This window comes from Natator depressus, chromosome 1 (genome assembly GCF_965152275.1).
Source record: "Natator depressus isolate rNatDep1 chromosome 1, rNatDep2.hap1, whole genome shotgun sequence".
Taxonomy (NCBI): Eukaryota; Metazoa; Chordata; order Testudines; family Cheloniidae; genus Natator; species Natator depressus.
In genome coordinates, this window is record NC_134234.1 from 16,200,601 (window position 1) to 16,219,191 (window position 18,591).

The window sequence follows — 18,591 nt, forward strand, 5'->3', positions numbered from 1 at the left end:
AGCCAGCCGTTGGAAACTGAAGCTAGACAAATTCAGACTAGAAATGAGGCACACTGTTTTGAACCGTAAGGGGATGAACCATAGGAGCAGTTTACCTAGCGACATGGTGGATTCGCCATCAGTTGAACTCCTTAAGTGAAGACTGGAGATCTCTCTGAAAGATGTGCTCTAGCTCAACCACAAGTTATGGGCTTGATGTAGAAATCACTGGGAGAGGTCCCCTGGCTTTTTGTTACGTAGGAGGTCAGACTAGATGGCCTTTAATTCTATAAATCTGGGGCAGGCTGCCCCTGTTGGGCGGTGGCAAGACCATGGCTGGCATATTGCATTACTGGGAAGATGTCAAAAAATAGAAAGATGGGGGGAGTTGTGCCGAAACCAAAGCGGTCCTTGTCCATGACAGGCTCTAGGGTGCCACTGCAATACAAATAATAACCAATAATAATAACAGCCAAAGCCAGGAAGGAGCTGGAGGGGTTGACTTGTTAGGAAAGGCTAAAAGAGGAAAATATCTGCCACTCGGCTACGTGAAACCTGAGGTTAGGAGCAGAGGGATACAATCCATTTATCTGAAGAGTGCAAAGAGCAAGGCAGGAGAAAAGGGTGCAGTTAGGATCAGTGGAATGCATCCGAATAGCAGGGAAAGCCCCTTCCAAGCACTGAAGTCTGTTAGACCTTGTCTGCTCTGTGGCTTTTTAGCATTTCTCCCATTAATGGTCTAGTAGTGCTGGTTCAGCTGCACCCATTGCTAACAGATACAGAATCATTTCTTTGTATTCTTTGTATCACAGTGGCAGCTAGAGGGCCCAGCTGAGATAAGGGCTCCGCTGTGCCAAGCACAATGCCGTACACGTGTTGTAGACAAGAGACTAGAGTCTGCCTTGTTTTGCTGCAGATCTAACACACTTTTTGCAAAAGGTGTGTTGTAAATGGTTTGGCCCTTTCAGCTCGAGCAGCCCCCAGGTGGTGGTGCTTGGCACCAAGGGGCAGTTTCTGCTCTCAGTTGCACCTGGGGATGGCCCTGATCCCGCATGGTCCTCAAGCACGAGTTGTCTTGTAAAAGTATTGGGGCTGCTCATGAGCAAGTCACACGTGGGCTTGGATACCTTGCTAAATTAGGGCATAAATCTGGAGCGCCTCCACTGAAGTCAGTGGAGTGACACCAGCACAGTGGAGAGAAGAATTTGGTCCTTGGTTTCATCCACAGGTTGATTTCCTTGTCTGGACAGGATGTTAGCTGGAGCTGGGGGTGTGTGTGTGTGCGTGCGTGCGTGCGTGCGTGCGCGCTGGGGGAGGGGTACGCCATGCCATTAGTGAAGACAAGGGTAATCCCAATTCTCAAGCCTAACCCTGCTTCCCATTCACCTTTTGTGGGTTTTTTTTTCCTCTCTTCCTCTAGGAGATCTGTGACGACCCCTATCTCTTTGTGGATGGAATCAGTTCCCATGACTTGCACCAGGGCCATGTTGGGAACTGCTGGTTCGTAGCAGCCTGCTCCTCTCTGGCCTCCCGGGAATCTCTGTGGCAGAAGGTAGGGAAGTCCTTGCGCTTGGTGAAGGCACCTTTGCAAAGCTTTGGTGTCACCGTGTTCAGGAAGTTAACAGGTCGTCTCCTGAATAATGTCTCCTGTTAGAAAACGGTTTACAATTATACAGTCCTGATTCTCCTCACACTTAAATTGGTGTAAATCAGAAGTGACTCCACTGATCTCTGTGTCACCACACCAGATCTGATTCTTTGGGTCAGATGCTTAACTGGTGTAAATCGGTGTTTACATCACCTGAGGATTTTGGCCCTTTCTTTGTTTTAATGAATTAACACCAGAACCAAGCTCAGGTTGTACATTTAGGATCCAGATTTTACGCACACCAAATTTCAGGATGTTTGGATCCAGAGGTTTGATTTGGCCCCATCTTTGTTTATATCTAATCTCTCTCTTGTTATTTAAATTGCACCCATCTCTGTAATATCTGAATTAACGCAGCTCAGACACTGTGGCCCTGGGCAGAATGCAGAGGTTCTCGTGACCGTTTTAATTACATATGGGGATTCTGTCCCCTGAGTTGTTGTCAGGCACCCCATGGCCTGGAGCTGGGTAGATGGGAATCTAACCCACAGTATGGTTAATCGCCTGTTGCTATATTTGAGCATCTACAAAGGATATGTGAGAGGAGGGTAAATCAGGGCTGAAGCTTGACTTGGGCTTTGTCTACACTAGCACTTTTGTTGGTAAAACTTTTGGTGGTCGGGGTGTGGAAAAACACCCCCCCCCACACCGACACAAGTTTCACCGACAAAAGTGCGGTGTAAATGCAGCTTACAGAAGGCTTTCCCAGATGCCAGCGGCAGTAGGCAGCCAGTGGTGCCCTCTAGAGGTGTCAGACAGTAATGCCTGCCTTCCCCTTGTCTCTATGTGCTGTAATGCAATGCAATGCATTCCTGCCGCTCCTGTAGAACATTCCCACCTTGCAGCACTGTTTGCGAAAGCAGCCCCTGCTCTGTGGGTGGGCTGTGGGTGGGATGGGTTGCTGCTGCTGGGTGGCAGAGGGACCGCGGTGGCAAGCACAAGGTGGAATTTCGTGAGAGGCAGTTACATTAATATGAGAAAAATGGTATAACAGGAATGCTATGATGGAGGGAGTGAGGCATCTAATGGCTTTTAAAAACTACAAAACTTATAGAAAATAAGGAGTCCCCTCTATCCACAGTTCTGCAGCCTCTGCCATCTCCAAAACACATGCTCACATCATCTCTGGGCACGTTCCTCTCTCTGCACCTCCTGTCCTGTAAAGTTGCCTGGAAGAGAAACTTGGGGCAGGCGATATACTGAGGGCCAGATCATTAATCGCTGCCAACAGAGTGATGCTGATATACATCAGTTGAGGATCTGGTCTCAAATCTTGAGCTTCAATCAAGAAGCTAACCGGGGGCCCCAGACTGACTGTAGGCTGGTTGGTTCAAGGAATGCAAGCAGCTACGTAGCATGGGCCCTTTGTGGTTGTGTGTGATTTACACCCTGGAACATGAGTTCTGATTATTCTTATCTTAGCTAGTTCCTGTATTGCAGGCAGAGATGGATTAAGGTCTCCTGGGGCCCTGGGCCGGAGCAAGTGGGGGGGCCCCAGCGCCAAAACCATGGTCCTGCCCTACCCCTTCAGCCTGAGGTCCCACCCCTGTTCTCCCCATTCCGCCCCTTCCCCTGTGGCCCCACCCACGGCCCCACCCATTCCACCCCTTACCCGTGGCCCCACACCCCCGCTCGCTCTTTTCCAGGCCCTGCCTCCCCACTGTGGCCCTGAGACTGGAGAAGCTCTATGCCCTCAATGTGGTCCCAGGGCCGTGGCAGGAAGCGAGAGCTCCTCTAGCCCTGGGGCCGTGGAGGGGGAGGATTTTTCTGGGGGCCCTAAATTGGCTAGGGCCCCTGGGCACCAGCCCCGTTGGCCCGTGCAGTAGTCTGCCATTGATTACAGGAGAGCTGGTTGTGCTAAGAAGCTCATTAGCTGTGTTGCCTTCAGGAAGCCCTACGCTGCTGCACTCTGCATTGCTGTGCTGTCTAAGGGTCTCATCCAGTGCCCATTGAAGTCAAGTATTCCCATCAGCCTTTCGGGATCTTTGGATCAGGCCCCATGTTGCAGGTGCATAAGCTGCAATGTTCCTGTCTTCCCTTTTGTGCAGCTAGTAACCAAGAAGCTGTACGACTCTGATATTTAGCTTTTAAAGCCTGGTTAGCCTAATCAAACCTGCCTCTGCCTGTGGGCTGTGACCCTAACCATGCAGTGGATTAAAGCTCCATATTGGGGATGTTTATTTCTTAGAGCATCCCTGCTTCCCCTCAGTGGGAGCTCTGGCTCTCTAACAGACCCAGTTACTCTCTGGGTAATCAATGAGGCTTTTCTACTCTTTCCCCCTCATTGCAGTGACAGTTCACTGCCTCTCAGGGATTCTGTCTGTGTGATGTAAGATGGGACTTTTTTTAAACTTTGAGGCTATTAAATGCAATATACAAATTGCGTTCGCCACTCACCATTCGCTTTCGGCCCTGCCCTAAGAGCCTCCAATCTAGCAGAAGTGGTGACCATTAGAGAGCTAATTATTTCTGCTTGCCTCTCTCATGGCTGTTTCTCCCCTGGCAATTCTGTTCTGTTTGTTCATGATTTTCCAAGTCATAATTCTCAGGGGCTCCTTCCTGCCTGCATGTTGTATCCTTTTTTTTTCCCCTTCCTTTCTTTTTTTGTTTTTTTAAGAGGAGTTGTGTTCAGATCTGGGGCAAAGGCTAGAATCTTCTCCCACCACTCCTCTTTCTAGTAATCTGGAAAATGCAGCAGCATTGTACAGCACCGGCCAAGAGCACACTGCAGTATTGCTACTGATGCATAGATTTTAAGGCCAGAAGGGAGCATTAGATTAGGCTGACCTGTATAGCACAGGGCAAAGCGTTTCATCCAGCCAGTCACGTATGGAGCCCAGTAACTTGTGTCTGACTAAGCAGATCTTCCAGAAAGACATCTAGTCTTGATCTGAAGACATCAAGAGATGGGGAATCCACCCCTTCCCTTGGTAGTTTGCTCCAATAGTTAATCACCCCTACTGTTAAAAATGTGGGCCTTGTTTACTACTGTCAATTGAAGCTGTATTGTTTAGACCCATACTGTAGTGCAGGGGTGGCCAACCTGAGTCTGAGAAGGAGCCAGAATTTACCAAAGAGCCCCAGTAATATGTCAGCAGCCCCCCCATCAGCTCCCCATCCTACGCCCAGCGCCTCCCACCCACCGGCAGCCCCACCGATCAGTAACTCCCCCCGCTCCCCTCACCTCCCGATCAGCTGTTTTGTGGGGTGCAGGAGGCTCTGGGTGGGGGGGGAAGAAGCAAGGGCACTGCAGGCTCAGGGGAGGGGGCGGGAAGGGGTCGAGAGGGGGCAGGGCCTGTGGCAGAGCCAGGGGTTGAGCTGTGAGTACCCCCCAGCACGTTGGACGGTTGGCGCCTGTAGCTCCAGCCCCAGAGTCAGTGCCTGCACAAGGAGCTGCATATTAACATCTGAAGAGCCGCATGGGGCTCTGGAGCCCCAGGTCGGCCACTCCCGCTGTAGAGTATTAGAACAGAAAAGGGAACAGATCAAACATTTGCTGAGGGCTCAGTGGGACACTCCATAAATAGAGATGCTAACCCAAGCCATGAGTTGTTATACGAGGGGTCCTTGCCAAAATAATTTTCATGAGAGCTCTGAAGTCCTTTGGTCCTTCGAGTCAAGGGGCCGGCTTGCCTTGGCGTCGGTCCCAGTATTGGGAGAGAGGTTCTGGAGACCCATGGTGCTTTCCCTTCTCTGCCCCCTGGCAGCATCTTTTTACTGTTGGGCCTGCTGAGTGGAGCTGTCAGCATTCTCTGTCTCCAAACAGCGGCAAGAGGCATATCCCAGGCTTGCAACTCAAACAGCCCTGGCCCGAGGAACTGGCTGTGAAGATGAGGGGAGGGAGGAAGGTGCTGCAGCTTGATAGAGGAGTAGGAGAGCTGCGTTTTATAACTAGCTCTGCCTGGCCGGGGCCAGCTCCAGAGTTTTTGCCACCCCAAGCAGCAAAGAAAAAAAAAAGCAGGGCCTGCTGCCGAATTGCCGCTGAAGAGGGAGAGATGGACCCGCTGCCGAATTGCCGCCGAAGATGCGGACGTGCCGCCCCAATCACGGACAGAGTGCCGGCCCTCTCTATTGGCCATCCCAGGCACCTGCTTCCTTCGCTGGTGCCTGGAGCCGGCCCTGTGCCTGGCCTGCTGTGTGACTTCAGGCAAATCAATTCACTTTTCTGTGCCTTAGTTTCCCCATCTGTAAACTGGCTTAGTAATTTGGGTCTTTCACGGCAGCACAGAGCACTAACTACAGAGGTACCAGGCCAGGTAGCACGTGACTTTTAAATGAGAAATTCAGATGGGTCCACACCCAGGTCTGACCACCATAACTCTGTCTGCCTCCTGAATGGCCTGACCCAAACCCTGAATCGTAACACCGCCCAAACTTTGAGACAGGTCAGATCAGACTCCAAACTGGGATCCAACTATTGCAATTTGTTCCTTCTCTACGAGTAAAGATCATTCTCGTTTAGTACTTCCGAAGGGATCAGGATCTTCATCGCAATGCACACATGTCAAGGGCTGTGATCAGCCCCCCCTTACTTACGCTGAAACTCCAGGCTTCTATTGAAATCAGCGCAGCTACAAGGTGCCGTTCAGCATGGATAAAGGGAATGGTTGTGTCTTCAGCTCTTTACACAGCGATAACAATGTGAACAAACCACACAAGTTCAGTTGGATCCCCAGAAATGGTGTTTGTTTAATATACACAACCATGCCAGGCCTAGCTACATACATTCAGATTGGCTTCTAACTGCTTCTAATATAAAACGCAGTGAGCACCACTAGAGGGTTCACAGGCCATTTAAAGGGATACTGTTCCTGTATACTTCAGTAGCAGAATCTGTTTCTAACTGATTAATACATACATGAGTGCAAATATCAGAAAGGAAAGCACAGCCCAGGCTTCTTCAGGCTCTTCCCTTCTTTGGTTTAGAAAGAGACCAGCCTCTGATTCAGACTCTCGGATAAGAGGAAATAGGTTAACCTAGCCGATAAAGCTCACTGAAAGAATGGGGAAGGGATCTTGGGCCAGGTTCTGCATTTACAGTGATGTGACTCCATTGACTGACACCAGAGTGAGACCAGAACTGGGCCCAGCGGTAGTGTAGTTGAGGGTAAACCCCCTTCTCATTTGAGGATTATGGAGTTTAGGTTAGGTTAGTTCATCCACTTTTTTTTTTTTTAACCTCTACACCACTGTGGTCCAGGGCTATATTTGAGATAGGACCAAATGCTTCTATATTTTACCTGGCTTTGACAAGAGCATTAGCTGGTGTTTTTCCACCAGGGCAAAGCTGCGGACAAATTCCTCCAAATTCCTCTGCGTGACACTGTACATGTCCCAGGAGACTGGCTTTTCATGTTTTCCCCTTCCTCGCAGCCCTTATCCCAGCCACCCGAGAGGCCTGTTATGGATGTAATTGGGAAGCAGCTTCCGACTCATGCTGATCTGCCTTGGTGGTTCACGTGCGTCATGGGCAAAGTGCCAGAAATCCCCCTGGGTTTCCTCCTAGCAGCGGATATGGCACTGCAGTGGCTAGGGCAGGCAGCAGCCTTTGGTCTTCCCTGGGCTGTGTACTGGGCGCATCGCCTGCTGCCTCAACTTGTCGGAAGGCTGCCATGATGAGCATTCAGTACCTCAGTGGCCTCCCACAGCGCCTGTGGTAGTGGGTGAGATGGCAATGGGGCAGTTTGCTCGGACCAGGACTTTGGATCATACAGTTTGGAGGTCCTATCTGTAACTCTCTCCCAGTGTCTTTCTGTCTAGAGCAAGGAATGCTGCATTTCTCTCCATCACAATGACTTCTACCCTACAGCTCATACGCAGGCAAAACTCACGCTAAAGCCCGTGGGGCCAGATCACTAGTAGGGGCACCTAGGGGGCCTGTCCCACTCTCCTTAGACCTCAGAGAGCCCCCTCCTTGGGGTCAGGAATCTGCAGCTGGCCTGGGCCAGGCTGCAGGCATCATGAGGAGAATCAGTGCGGGCTGGAGGTGTAGGATGCACGTCTTCTCCGGAAGCCCTGCCGTGTTGCCTGACCCATGGGTTGGGTGTTATTTAGCATTTCCAGTTTAACCTGATGGGGGTTGCCTCCAGACTGGCCACAGCCTGGCAGTTTGTTTGAGAGCGAGGCTCTCTGTGCATGCGGGAGTGACATTTGCACTTTGGGAAGGCCACCTGAATTTGTCAGGGTTGTATTAGCACAATTAGCTAATCACAAACACTGTCACCTAGAAGAGCAGCCCGAGGTAATCCAGCGCTCAGAAACTCACATCAGCCTTAGTGGGGAGCCCTGCAGTAGGTGAATAACCCACAAGTGGTCCTTGGCCCGGTGGGTTCCCAGAAATCTCCCTGGGGTTCATTGGCCAAGTACCCTGTAGCGATGTGACGACTCACCGGTGCAGCGCCTCTTGCTGGTCGTCTTGGGAATTAGCTCTTCACCAGCTCCGGAGCGCCCTCTGCAGGCTGGTGGCTCACCTGCCGCTGGCCCCATATCCCTCCCAGACCCTGGTGCCCTTTACCTTGGGGTTCTGCCCCAGCAGTACTCCCCTTACTCTGGGTTTCCCCTCCCAGGGAAACCCCCAACCCTCTATCCCCACCTTGTCTCAGTGGCTACTGCCAGTCATCACCTAGCCCCCCGCCACTGTTCCCTCTAAGCTGTGTGCATGTACACACAGATCCTAAACCCCACGCACACAGTGAAACACTGTGTGCACAAAAATTTGCACAGAAGAAATTTTTTGCACACACGGCCTGTCAAAAATTAGAGGGAACGTTGGCCCCCCTGCTCACTGGGGCTGACTGCAGTCTGTTGTGGCCAGTCATCATTGGCAAGGGGTTAGGACCTGCTGCCTTTGCCTATCCTCAGGCTGCCCCAGTACCTTTTGTAGGCCTTCAACAAGGCCTGCAGTCTGGGGGTTTACCAGGCTGGAGCTCCCCAGTTCCCTTTGCCCTTCCCCAGCACTGCTCTGGTTCAGGTACCTTGCTCCCAGGCAGCTAGCCCTTCCCACTCCAGGGCTAGAGTGAGACTCCCTCAGCTCCTGGCCCCCAGCCCTCTTATATGGGCCAGCTGGGCCCTGATTGAGCTGGCCACAGCTGTGGCTGCTTCCCCCAATCAGCCTAGCTTTTCCTAGCTGCAGCCCTCTCCAGGGCTGCTTTTAACCCCTTCAGGGCCAGAATGGAGTGACCACCCCACTACATACCCACTTTTATAATGGGTTACGCTAACGCCCCCTATACCTCATGCATATGCAATAGAGATTTCAGCCTCTTTTCCTTATCTACTGTGACAAAGTTCCTCCTCTGCCCTGGTGGGTCCTGTGCTTATTGGCAGATTTGCTCACCTCAGAGGTTCACGGCAGCTTTGAGTTTGGCTGCTTCTGCTAGTGGCTCAAACCTGCCGTTCACTCAGCTAACCTCATCACTGGCTAACATGGGAAAAAGGAAGAAGAACAATCCCCGCAGTCTCTGCTAATCCATCATGTGTGTTGGGGGAACAGCCCAGAGACCTTCCCCTCTGGTGGAACCCACAGTCCAGGTCGACTCCTCCTGTGTCCGATCAGGAGTTGGGAGGTTTGGGGGAAACCCGGGCCCGCCTTCTACTCCAGGTTCCAGCCCAGGGCCCTGTGGAATGCAGCTGTCTAGAGTGCCTCCTGGAACAGCTCCGCAACAGCCACAACTCCCTGGGCTACTTCCCCATGGCCTCCTCCCAACACCTTCTTTATCCTCACCACAGGATCTTCCTTCCGGTGTCTGATAATGCTTGTACTCCTCAGTCCTCCAGCAGTATGCCTTCTCATTCTCAGCTCCTAGTGCCTCTTGCTCCCAGCTCCTCGCACACACACCACAAACTGAAGTGAGCTCCTTTTTAAACTCAGGTGCCCTGATTAGCCAGCCTGCCCTAATTGATTCTAGCAGCTTAATTGGCTCCAGGTGTCCCAATTAGCCTGCCCGCCTGCATTTATTCCAGCAAGTTCCTTCTGTTTCAAAAACTGCCCCTGTTACCTTACCCAGGGAAAAGGGACCTGCTTAATCTGGGACTAATATATCTGCCTTCTAATACTTACCTGGCAGGGGAGATACCATGATCACGAAGGTGGTTTTCCCAGGGTGAGGCTCATCCATTGCACTGCGGGTGTGCTGACCCCTGCAATTTCCCCAAATGCGGGAAACTCGACTGCATAATTTGTGGTAGTGGGGGACTGCATTCGTGCTCTCCCCTGGGAAACAAAACAAAACAAAACAAAACACTCTCCTGTAGCCATCTGTCCTGACCCTGTCACACTACCCTGCCTCACCCTACTAATACTGGGGGGCTCTTCTCCCATAGGTTACTAGGCCATTAACTTCAAGCTTAGTAGCATGTGCGTTAGTTAGTTACTGTGGCATTATTTTGTGGCTGAATGTCTGCTGATGCTCCTACCGTAAAATATCCAAAGCTGGTACAAACTGTTGTCTTGTGATTACCTGTCAGCAGTTCAGCAGCACTGGATGGAGCATTCTGACTGGTGACATCTGTGATACAGGATCACTGCTGTCTTGTGGCACCTTATGATAGACGATCACTTCCTGGTTAGTTGCTTATGTTAAGTCTTTAGGCCTTAGGGCTCAGTTAGCTTAGTTAAGCTATTGTCCGACAGACTTAAGGCCTGCTAGAAAAACTCCACGGCCCACCTGTGCCACAATAACTGGCATATAAAAGCCAGGGACGGCATTAGGGGGTAGCGAGCAGGACAATTGTCTGGGGCCCCATGCCACAGGGGCCCCCGCGAAGCTACATTGCTCCCACCACATTTTCCCCTTGGGTGCTCCAGCCCAGGAGCACCCAAGGAGTCGGCGCCTAAGGCGCCACTTTTGGCCAGTTAAATTTAGAAGGCCCTCGCGGAACAACCGGTTGTAAAAGGGCTTCTAAATTTCACAACTGGTTCTAGCAAACTGGTGTGAACCAGCTCCAGCTCACCACTGCCTCTACCCCAATATAACGCGGTCCTCGGGAGACAAAAAATCTCACCGCGTTATAGGTTATATCGAACTTGCTTTGGCCCCCCCGTTCCTTGTTCCCTGACTGCCCCCTCCAGAGACCCTTGTCCCTAATCGCCCCCAGGACCCTACCCCCTACCCAACCCTCCTGCTCCCTGTCCCCTGACTGCTCTGACCCCTATCGGCACCCCCTGCCCCCTGACAGGCACTCGCTGGCAGCAGCGGGAAACGGAGCGACGCGGCCCCAGCCCGCCCACTCTGCCACCTCCCAGCCGCGGCGCTCCGCTTCCACCGCCGGTGACTGCGGGGAGGTTGGGGAAAGGACGCCCTCCGCACTCACCGGCAGCGGGAAGCAGAGCGACGCGGCCCCAGCCCGCTCCGCTTTCCTTGCCCGGGCCCCAGCCGTGTTGCTGGGGTGGGGGGGTTGGGGAAAGGTCCCGCACTCGCCTGCGGCGGGAAGCGGAGCGCCGCGGCTGGGAGCTGGCGGAGCGGAGCGGGCCGGGGCCAGGCTGCTCCGCTTCCACCGCTGCCGGTGAGTGCGGGGGGGATCCCTTCCCCCAAGCCCCCTCCCCCGAGCGACAGGGCTGGGGACGGGGCGAGGGAAGCGGAGCGGGCTGCTCCCGGCCCCCCGCTAATCCCCCGGGCCACTCTGGGACTGCGGGGCCCCCAAAAGTGCCCCCCCCCACTCCTGCCTCCCAGAGCCTGTAATGGGGGGGAAAGCCGGCTACATCGGAAACATCAGCCTGTGGCTACATTCACTATTCTGTTGATTCTGTCTGTGCCTTCCAAGGGAGTGTGTTCAGGGGCAGATGCCGCTGGGGAAAACCTTGGTAGAGTGGCTCCAATGAAGCTGTGCTGAGGGGCCAGGGATCCCAGAGCTGGTACTGGGCTCCCCCGGCGTCTGGGCTAAGAACCACTGGCCGTGCCATGAGGAGGAATTGGGGGCAAATCTGGCGCCCCAGTGGAATGATCCAAGTTAAAACTCCACGAGGGGATGCTATGGAATCTCTGCCCTCCGAATCCTCTCCCCAGCTGCCATATCCCCAGGAGTGGTAATCCAGACTCATGAAGGTTGCATCCACATAGGTAGCTGAGAGCAGAACTTGACTCCGTGGAAGTTCTGACTGTGTAATGACCACAGGATTCGGCCCCGCCTCACTTCCAGAGCCAGAGGCAAGTGATGCAAACCACTCTCTCGTGGGCAGGGGCCTGTGGGCGAAGAGCCGTGGGTTCAGGTCACGTGGCTGCAGAAATGGGCTGCACTCTACCTCTGCCTCTGCTGCGTAGTTTAAACGTTGCTTGGATTTTTAAGCTTTGCCAACATTTCAAAGTCCTGCAGGGGAACCCCTCCTCCACCCTGTGTACTGGCGTGGCTGCTCCGGTCCTCCTGGCCTTGCCACGCGTGTTGGACTGACGGGTTAGTAGGTAAAAGATCCATTGCCGTTCAGAACATGCCCAGCTAGGTCCCTGTGACTAGCACCGGGAGCTCAGCTACTGAACGGTCACTGAATATGTTTAACTTTAAAGCCCCTGGGCAGGATGGAAAGTTGTTCCTAAAGGTGCTTGTGAGCCAGTAAACAAGCCTAGGACAGCGGGAAGGCGTGGGGCTATTATTAGACCTCACTTGTTCCCTGCTGTGGTGCTATCACCCTGTCCCTCTGTGCAGCTGTTAGCAACCTCGGTGCGGATCTCCCCAAGCTTGAGAAATAGGGGCAGGCAGGTCGATCCCCGGCATTCACAGTAAAATGATTCTGATGGAGTTCCTGACCTCTGTCGCTTTTTGCACTGAGCTGAGCTCTCGACACCTTTTCAGTAGCCCGTTGCTTCAGGACATGACCTGAGCACATGTGTGTCCTGTAGGGTGACACACTGGTTAACCCGTGAAATCATGCCCTTGAGGGATGACGTTGCGTGGCTGTGTGTCCCTGCTGGGCTGTTGCGAGTTGATGCGACACTGCAGCCTGGTGCTGTGTTGTCCTAGGATAATAACTATACCTCATGTTTATACAGCACCTTTTATTTCATGCTCCCAAAGTAATTTCCAAATGTTAAGTCCCACAACACCCCTATAAGCAGAGGCCACAGTGAGTCAGCGGCAGAGCTGGGAATAGAAGAACCCAGGAGTCCTGACCCCCAGTCCAGTACTGCAACCATTACACACACACGCTCGGATCATCTAAACGCAGGACCCCATGATTGTCCTCCAAGGTGGCAGGACAGACCCATGGAAATCAGGCCTATCCCATGCTACTTCTAGAACTGTGGATGTAAATACTTCCAGCCCAGTTGTAGCTTTTAGCCATTGCTCAGTGTTGTGGGATGGTTCTGAGTTGTCCCACCCTAGCAGGGGCCCTGGCAGGTTTTACCTCTCACAGGGAGCCACTGCCTTCAAGACCTCCACAGCAGCTGTAAAGGGGAGTCTGCCCACCCCACTGCTAGACCCCTTCAGTACCATCATGCCTCGGGGCAGAGCCACTTCCTCTGCCCCCTTAGGTGGGGCTAGCAGGAAGTAGCCTTTGTGCTCAGGACGGGATCCTTGCAGAGAGGTTCCCTGTGGCCATCTGCCTCTGCAGCGGCTGGGCACAGCCTGGCCCCTAAGATGGTCTCTCTGAGAGAGCAGGTGGCCCTTGGAGCTATGTCCCTGTGTGTCCTGCTGCCCAGTGCTGTAACTTGGTGGCCTCGCTGCAAGAGGCCTCATTTAAATACAAACAACTGTGCTCTGGCTTGCATGGGAGCGGTTGTCAAGGAGGTTGTCAGGGAGGCTGACATCAGAGATCCCGTCCCTATAGATTATTGTACAGTGGCAGGATCTGTTCCTCATCTGCAAATGAGACAAGAGGGCACCCAGAGGAAACCCTGAGGGCACTTTGCGTCATTGACCCAGGTTGCCTAGCACCGCTGGGACCGGGGAGGGAGGGCCGATTGGCTTCAGATTTGCATTTTCCCAGGATGGCCTGCTGGAGAGTCAAACAGTGCTGAGAACTGAGCCGGGGAGGAGAGAGGCAGAGGCGATGGCTGGCCGCGCTTCGGAGCTTGAGTTCCCCTTCGTCCAGGACGTCCAGCTCACCAGGTGCATGCGGCTGCGGGCACAGAGTCTCCAGCAGAGGAACGAGCGGCCGCAGGATGGCGAGAAGCTGCTGCGGCCCAACGAGTACATCTACAGGGTGGATTTCGTCCAGCAGCACAACCTGTACTTCCTGCGCTGGAAGATCCAGATGGAGAAAGCGGGGAAGGTGACGGTGATGGGCACCTCCCAGCACTGGACGCCCGACCTCACCAACCTCATGAACAGACAGCTGCTGGAGCCAGTGGGCATCTTCTGGAAGCAGCCAGGGACCAAGGAAGTGGAATGTAACGAGGCGGATGCCCAGGAGTTCGGGGAGAGGCTGATGGAGCTGGCCAAGATCCGCAAGGTGATGTACTTCCTCCTCTCCTTCACCGATGGCCTCGACCCAGCCCACCTCAAGTGCTCCGTAGTGTTCAAAGCCTGATCGATCCCATCCTGGGCAGATCCCACACCTCTTGCCCCCAATCTCTTCATGTTTCCTTCTCTTCGCTTCGATTCAGTGATTGGTCATTTCTTTTAAAGGGGACAGCATGACAAAAAATGTGTGCCATGTTGATTCGCAGCCGGCAGTCATGGTTTGAGAATAGGCAGGTGACTATAACGCTGCCCCGGCTGCTCCCCACTGTGCCGGGAGACTTTCCCCAGCAGGTTGTGTCTTGTGGCTGGATGGATGGAGAGGACGGTTGCTTTAGTAGCCTAGAATGCAGTATTGCATGCTAGTTAATTCAGCTGTGCAAGGCGAGCTGTTTGACTGGCAGCCTGCTGAGATGGGGACGAGCTGACTGGAAAGCTGTGGGCCTGCCCTGATCAAACCTGACCGACTGCCTTACATAGAAGTTAAAGGTCTCATGGAAATATTAAGGATCTCTACTGCATGTCGTCGTGTGGAGTAAGGAAGGTGACGCAGACCAGCGCTCTGAGCTCCAGTCTCAAGGCCATCATTTTCAAAGGTGTCAGGTGACTTTGGATAGCCAGCTTTCCAGAGACGTGTTTTCAGAGGAGCTGAACGTCTGCAGCTCACGTTGACCTCAGCTGGATCTGTGGAGCTCAGCACCTCTGAAGATCATGCCCCAGGGAGTCTCGGGGTGCCCCTCACGCCCTCTCCTAATGCATCGGAAATCAATGGCCACTTTTGCAAATTTCAGCTGGTCAAACCCCAGTGAGGCTTTGGACCCATGTTAATGTCAGCAGCTCATCTGTTCCCTGCTGCACAGCGAGTAACTCTCACGGTGCATTTGCCTTGCTGTGGTACAAATTGAACTCGGTGACAATGTGCTGCCTGGGGATGTTATGTATTGAAAACAGTTGGAAGATCAATCTGCTGCAGTGTGCCGAGCTAAGAAAGTTATAGGGGCAGAGCAAAGGTTTCTGAAAAGAGTTTAACCCTGTGTAGCTCTGAGCCAGATGTGGGTCTTCTGCAGTGTTCTTCCTTTGTAGAGTACAGTACAGGTGTGTGATCTCTCCAAGCTCACATAGAAATATATTGGTTATTAATTATTTACCTAAGGCTGTAAGCTTGCCTAGTGCTTTACAAGCGGTAGAATAAGAAACTTCCCTTGCACCAAAGAGCTTACCACCTAAGGGACTGTTACTGCTAACGCTTCCTGCCGGGCATAGAGCTTTGTAGGGGGTGTCGTCACATGCACCATGGTCTGGTGTATAGGCTATGTGGGTGGAAGCTGGAGACCTGGGTTCTCTTCACAGCACTACCATTGTGCGGGTTGGTGTGTGAACTTGGGCAAGTCACTGAACTGCTCCGTGCCTTAGTTTCCCCTCTGTGAAAGAGGTGATGATATGGACCCTCTTTTGTAAAGCAGTTTAAGAACCACCACTGAAAAGTGCTATGGAAATGCTAAGTACATGCTACTCTTTGTCCCATGGTCCTGAACAGGATTACACCTGAGCGTGTTTGCAGGACAAAGCACTAAGAGTTGTTCCGGGGGTATATATTATGTCATTGCATGAAAAACAAACCCACCTCAGCTCAGTTCTCATGCTTTGATCTTACCCAAAGTTCATCCTTATTTTTATAGCTGATATATACAAGCTTCCCTGTGCAGGGGATGGGGAAAGCTCATTTCTTTGCCAAAGAGAGACTCTGAACTGCAAGGCGAGCGTGGAAGCAGCTGGAGTGGCAGCCACTGCGTACGCAGCAAAGGTGTGGGGCCGGAAGGCAGGCAAATGTGCCGGAGAGTCATGCAAGCTGGTGAGACAACATCAGACACGTGCAGAAGAGAGCTCCCTTAACTGTGGTACCAGAGAAACATGGGTCTTTTCAGGAGAAAACAACAACATGGCCGGTGCATTCTTCTGTGCTGTCACTTTTATTTGTTGGCTCTCTCTGTCTTTGTTTAGAGCCGTTCCCTGAAGAAATGAGGCACCCGGTGATCAGGAATAGCATTTTTTCCTATTCCCTTTTGTCACAAAACGTAGCAACTTTGGGCCAGATTTTGCTCTGGGATTTTAACAGGAACCTTCCACCGAAACCACCCACACACATCCCAGAGCAGAGTTTGGCTCCTGGCCTGAAATGCCACATGGGCCAATCAGACTGTCCCAGCACTAGCCATTACTGAAATCGCTGTTATGAGTCGTCAGGACACTTGAACAGTAATTCATTGTTTGTGTCTCACCGCCTGTGTCGAGTTCATGCTGCGCTTATCCTGCTGGGTATGTATTTGTGTACAATGGAAAATAAAAGCCCTTGAGGAATGAGGTTGGATGTGTCTCCCTCTGACCTAAAATGCCCTGGTCTTACACACAATAAAGGAGAACCCACACATCTTCCCCCCATTTTTAGGTGTCTTCCTCCCCCCCCCCCCCACACACACTGCAGAGCTTAAGATCTGTAAAATGTAATAACTTCGTTCCTGGAGTGAGCTGTGTAGCTGGAAATGTAACTGCTCATGTAGCTATTGAGTGAGAGAGAGGATGTTCTGATTCCTCGGTGTATCTCAGATCGACATCACCGTTTGGGGGAAGGGACATTAGCCAACTTCCATGCCCCTGGAGCAGTGCCAGCGTACAGTAGCCGAGGGTCTGGCCTCATTACTGAAACTGACCTTCTGCACAGGGGTGAGCAGAAAGTCCTGAGCGCCCCTTTATCCTCAGAAAATGGCTTAAGTGATGCACCAGCCTTTCTGCACAGAGATGGGCTTCACCTGGTTTGTATGTAGGTCTCATGACAGGCACAGCTTGGGTCTCCCTCCTTCGGAGTCGGGGAGGTCCCCAGAGAGAACCCCACTCTTTGCCTCCTGTTAATGAAATGATGTCCCTGAGTTCTCCCCCCCACAGGACCATTCTTCCCCAGTCACAGATGCCTCGTTTCTTAATTGGCATTTACTGTTTTAAAAAAAAACAATTCCCCAAGCTCTCCTGAAAATCAGACTCGGAGCTGTGTGGTTTATTGCGCCTCTGCTTTCCTTCGTTGGAGCCCTTTGTCAGTCATTCCCCCCCCCCACTGAGTGCTGCGTCCTTGGAGTCTGGGGGCTCCTTGAGTCGAGGCACAGAGATGAGCTCCCACAGCACCCACTCATTCCCACAGTCCTGTCCCAGCCTGCCCTGGGCTCAATGGAAAACCTGGGGTGGATTCTCTGGGGCTGTCTCTTCTGTGGTTGTTCCAAAGTCGTGGTTAGGAAGAGATGGTACAAGGGCATGAATGGGACCTGGTGGATCAGTGGTGTGTACCCACCATGTTGTGTCCTCCCATGGGATTCTTGTGGGCTATGAGATAAATCAAATCACTTCACAATGTACAAACGCCGTGCAGCCCTGCCCGCACTATGTATACCACTGTGCTTTTGTGACCATTGTGTGACTCTCTCACTTGACCCTCTTGCAGCAAATATGGCCTGGGCTGGGCCTTCTCCGCTATCACTGAGCTGTGTGCACCTACCTGCCACCCTGTGCTTGGAGCAGTGCCTCTGGGAATTCCAGGGGGCTAGCCCGTGGGGTGGCTTGCATTCTGGGCTGGTATATGACACAGCGAGCCAGGAGGGCTGGCTAAACATGTCTACAATGCACAAAGTAAATGGTGAGCGGGGTGGTGGCCATGTGTCCACGCCTCTGTCAGGATGAACCAGGGCTAGCTGCCCTGGTTACTAAGGAAGTAAAAACCCGGTGGTCTGCAGATCATGGAGGTGTTTGTAGCGACTCCATGGTTCTGGTTCTCCTGGGATTTGCTCTGAAATCCCTCTGAACTGCGCTTTAATGACTGAAGTTAGGCTCCAGGTTTGGCATCACAATCTGTGCTGTTTTGTTAGTGAAGTAGCTACCGGTGCTTGCAAGAGGCAACGTTTTAAAATGCTCCTTTTTGAAAGTTTGCCTCATTTCGGTAGCTTTCTCTGGCTGAATAGCTCCAGTCCCCATGAACGCCATGCATCAAATGCCAGTGCTTATTCTGATAACATCTCACACAGAGACTGTGGAGGCAAAACTGGGCAGCTGGGTGCATGGAGGTGGGTTGTGGGGAGAGATGAGACTCTGGGGAGAGGGGGATGAGCAGGGATGGGGGGCACAGCAGGGGTGGGGTACCCGGCAAGTGGCGGCAGTGACAAGGTTAGCGGGGCACAGTGGGGAAACAGGCTTGTATGTGGTTGAGGCTGGAGAAGCGGGGGGAGGGTCTGTGGCTGGGCAAGGAGCCTGGAGCAGAGGGAAGGCCAGTGTCCCTGCACCAAACGCCTTGGAGCAGCGCCATAGGAACCAACCAGGCATTGACACATCAAGAGCCACCGACGCCACTACTTCCTTGATGCACTGGGGAGGTAAGGAAGGGATCCCCATTGTGCTACTTCAAGTGGAAATGCCTTGGCACAGAAGTGCTGGGCTTCCCTCGCTGCCTGCATAACACTGATTTACCCCAACAATCCCTCCTCCCCCCATCTCTGATCATCACACCGTTCTCCCCTCTGCCCTCCTGTGACGGG

General features: G+C 52.8%; 2 protein-coding genes and 1 non-coding gene across 3 annotated transcripts in view; all 3 read left to right on the forward strand.

Moving 5' to 3' along the window:
- CAPN5 (calpain 5) overlaps positions 1-18,591 on the forward strand; it is a 124,805-nt gene that overhangs the window by 66,141 nt on the left and 40,073 nt on the right. Inside the window, exon 3 of the mRNA XM_074943014.1 lies at positions 1,400-1,531. Within this exon, the coding sequence (XP_074799115.1) occupies positions 1,400-1,531 (132 nt within the window). The remainder of the gene's footprint in view (positions 1-1,399; positions 1,532-18,591) is intronic.
- Positions 9,679-9,842, forward strand: LOC141981111 (U1 spliceosomal RNA). Its single transcript, XR_012637666.1, has one exon. It is a non-coding gene; the product is annotated as a U1 spliceosomal RNA (small nuclear RNA).
- OMP (olfactory marker protein) lies at positions 13,562-16,377 on the forward strand. The gene has a single exon (XM_074943007.1). The coding sequence runs from the start codon at positions 13,611-13,613 to the stop codon at positions 14,088-14,090; it is 480 nt and encodes a 159-aa protein (XP_074799108.1). The 5' UTR covers positions 13,562-13,610; the 3' UTR covers positions 14,091-16,377.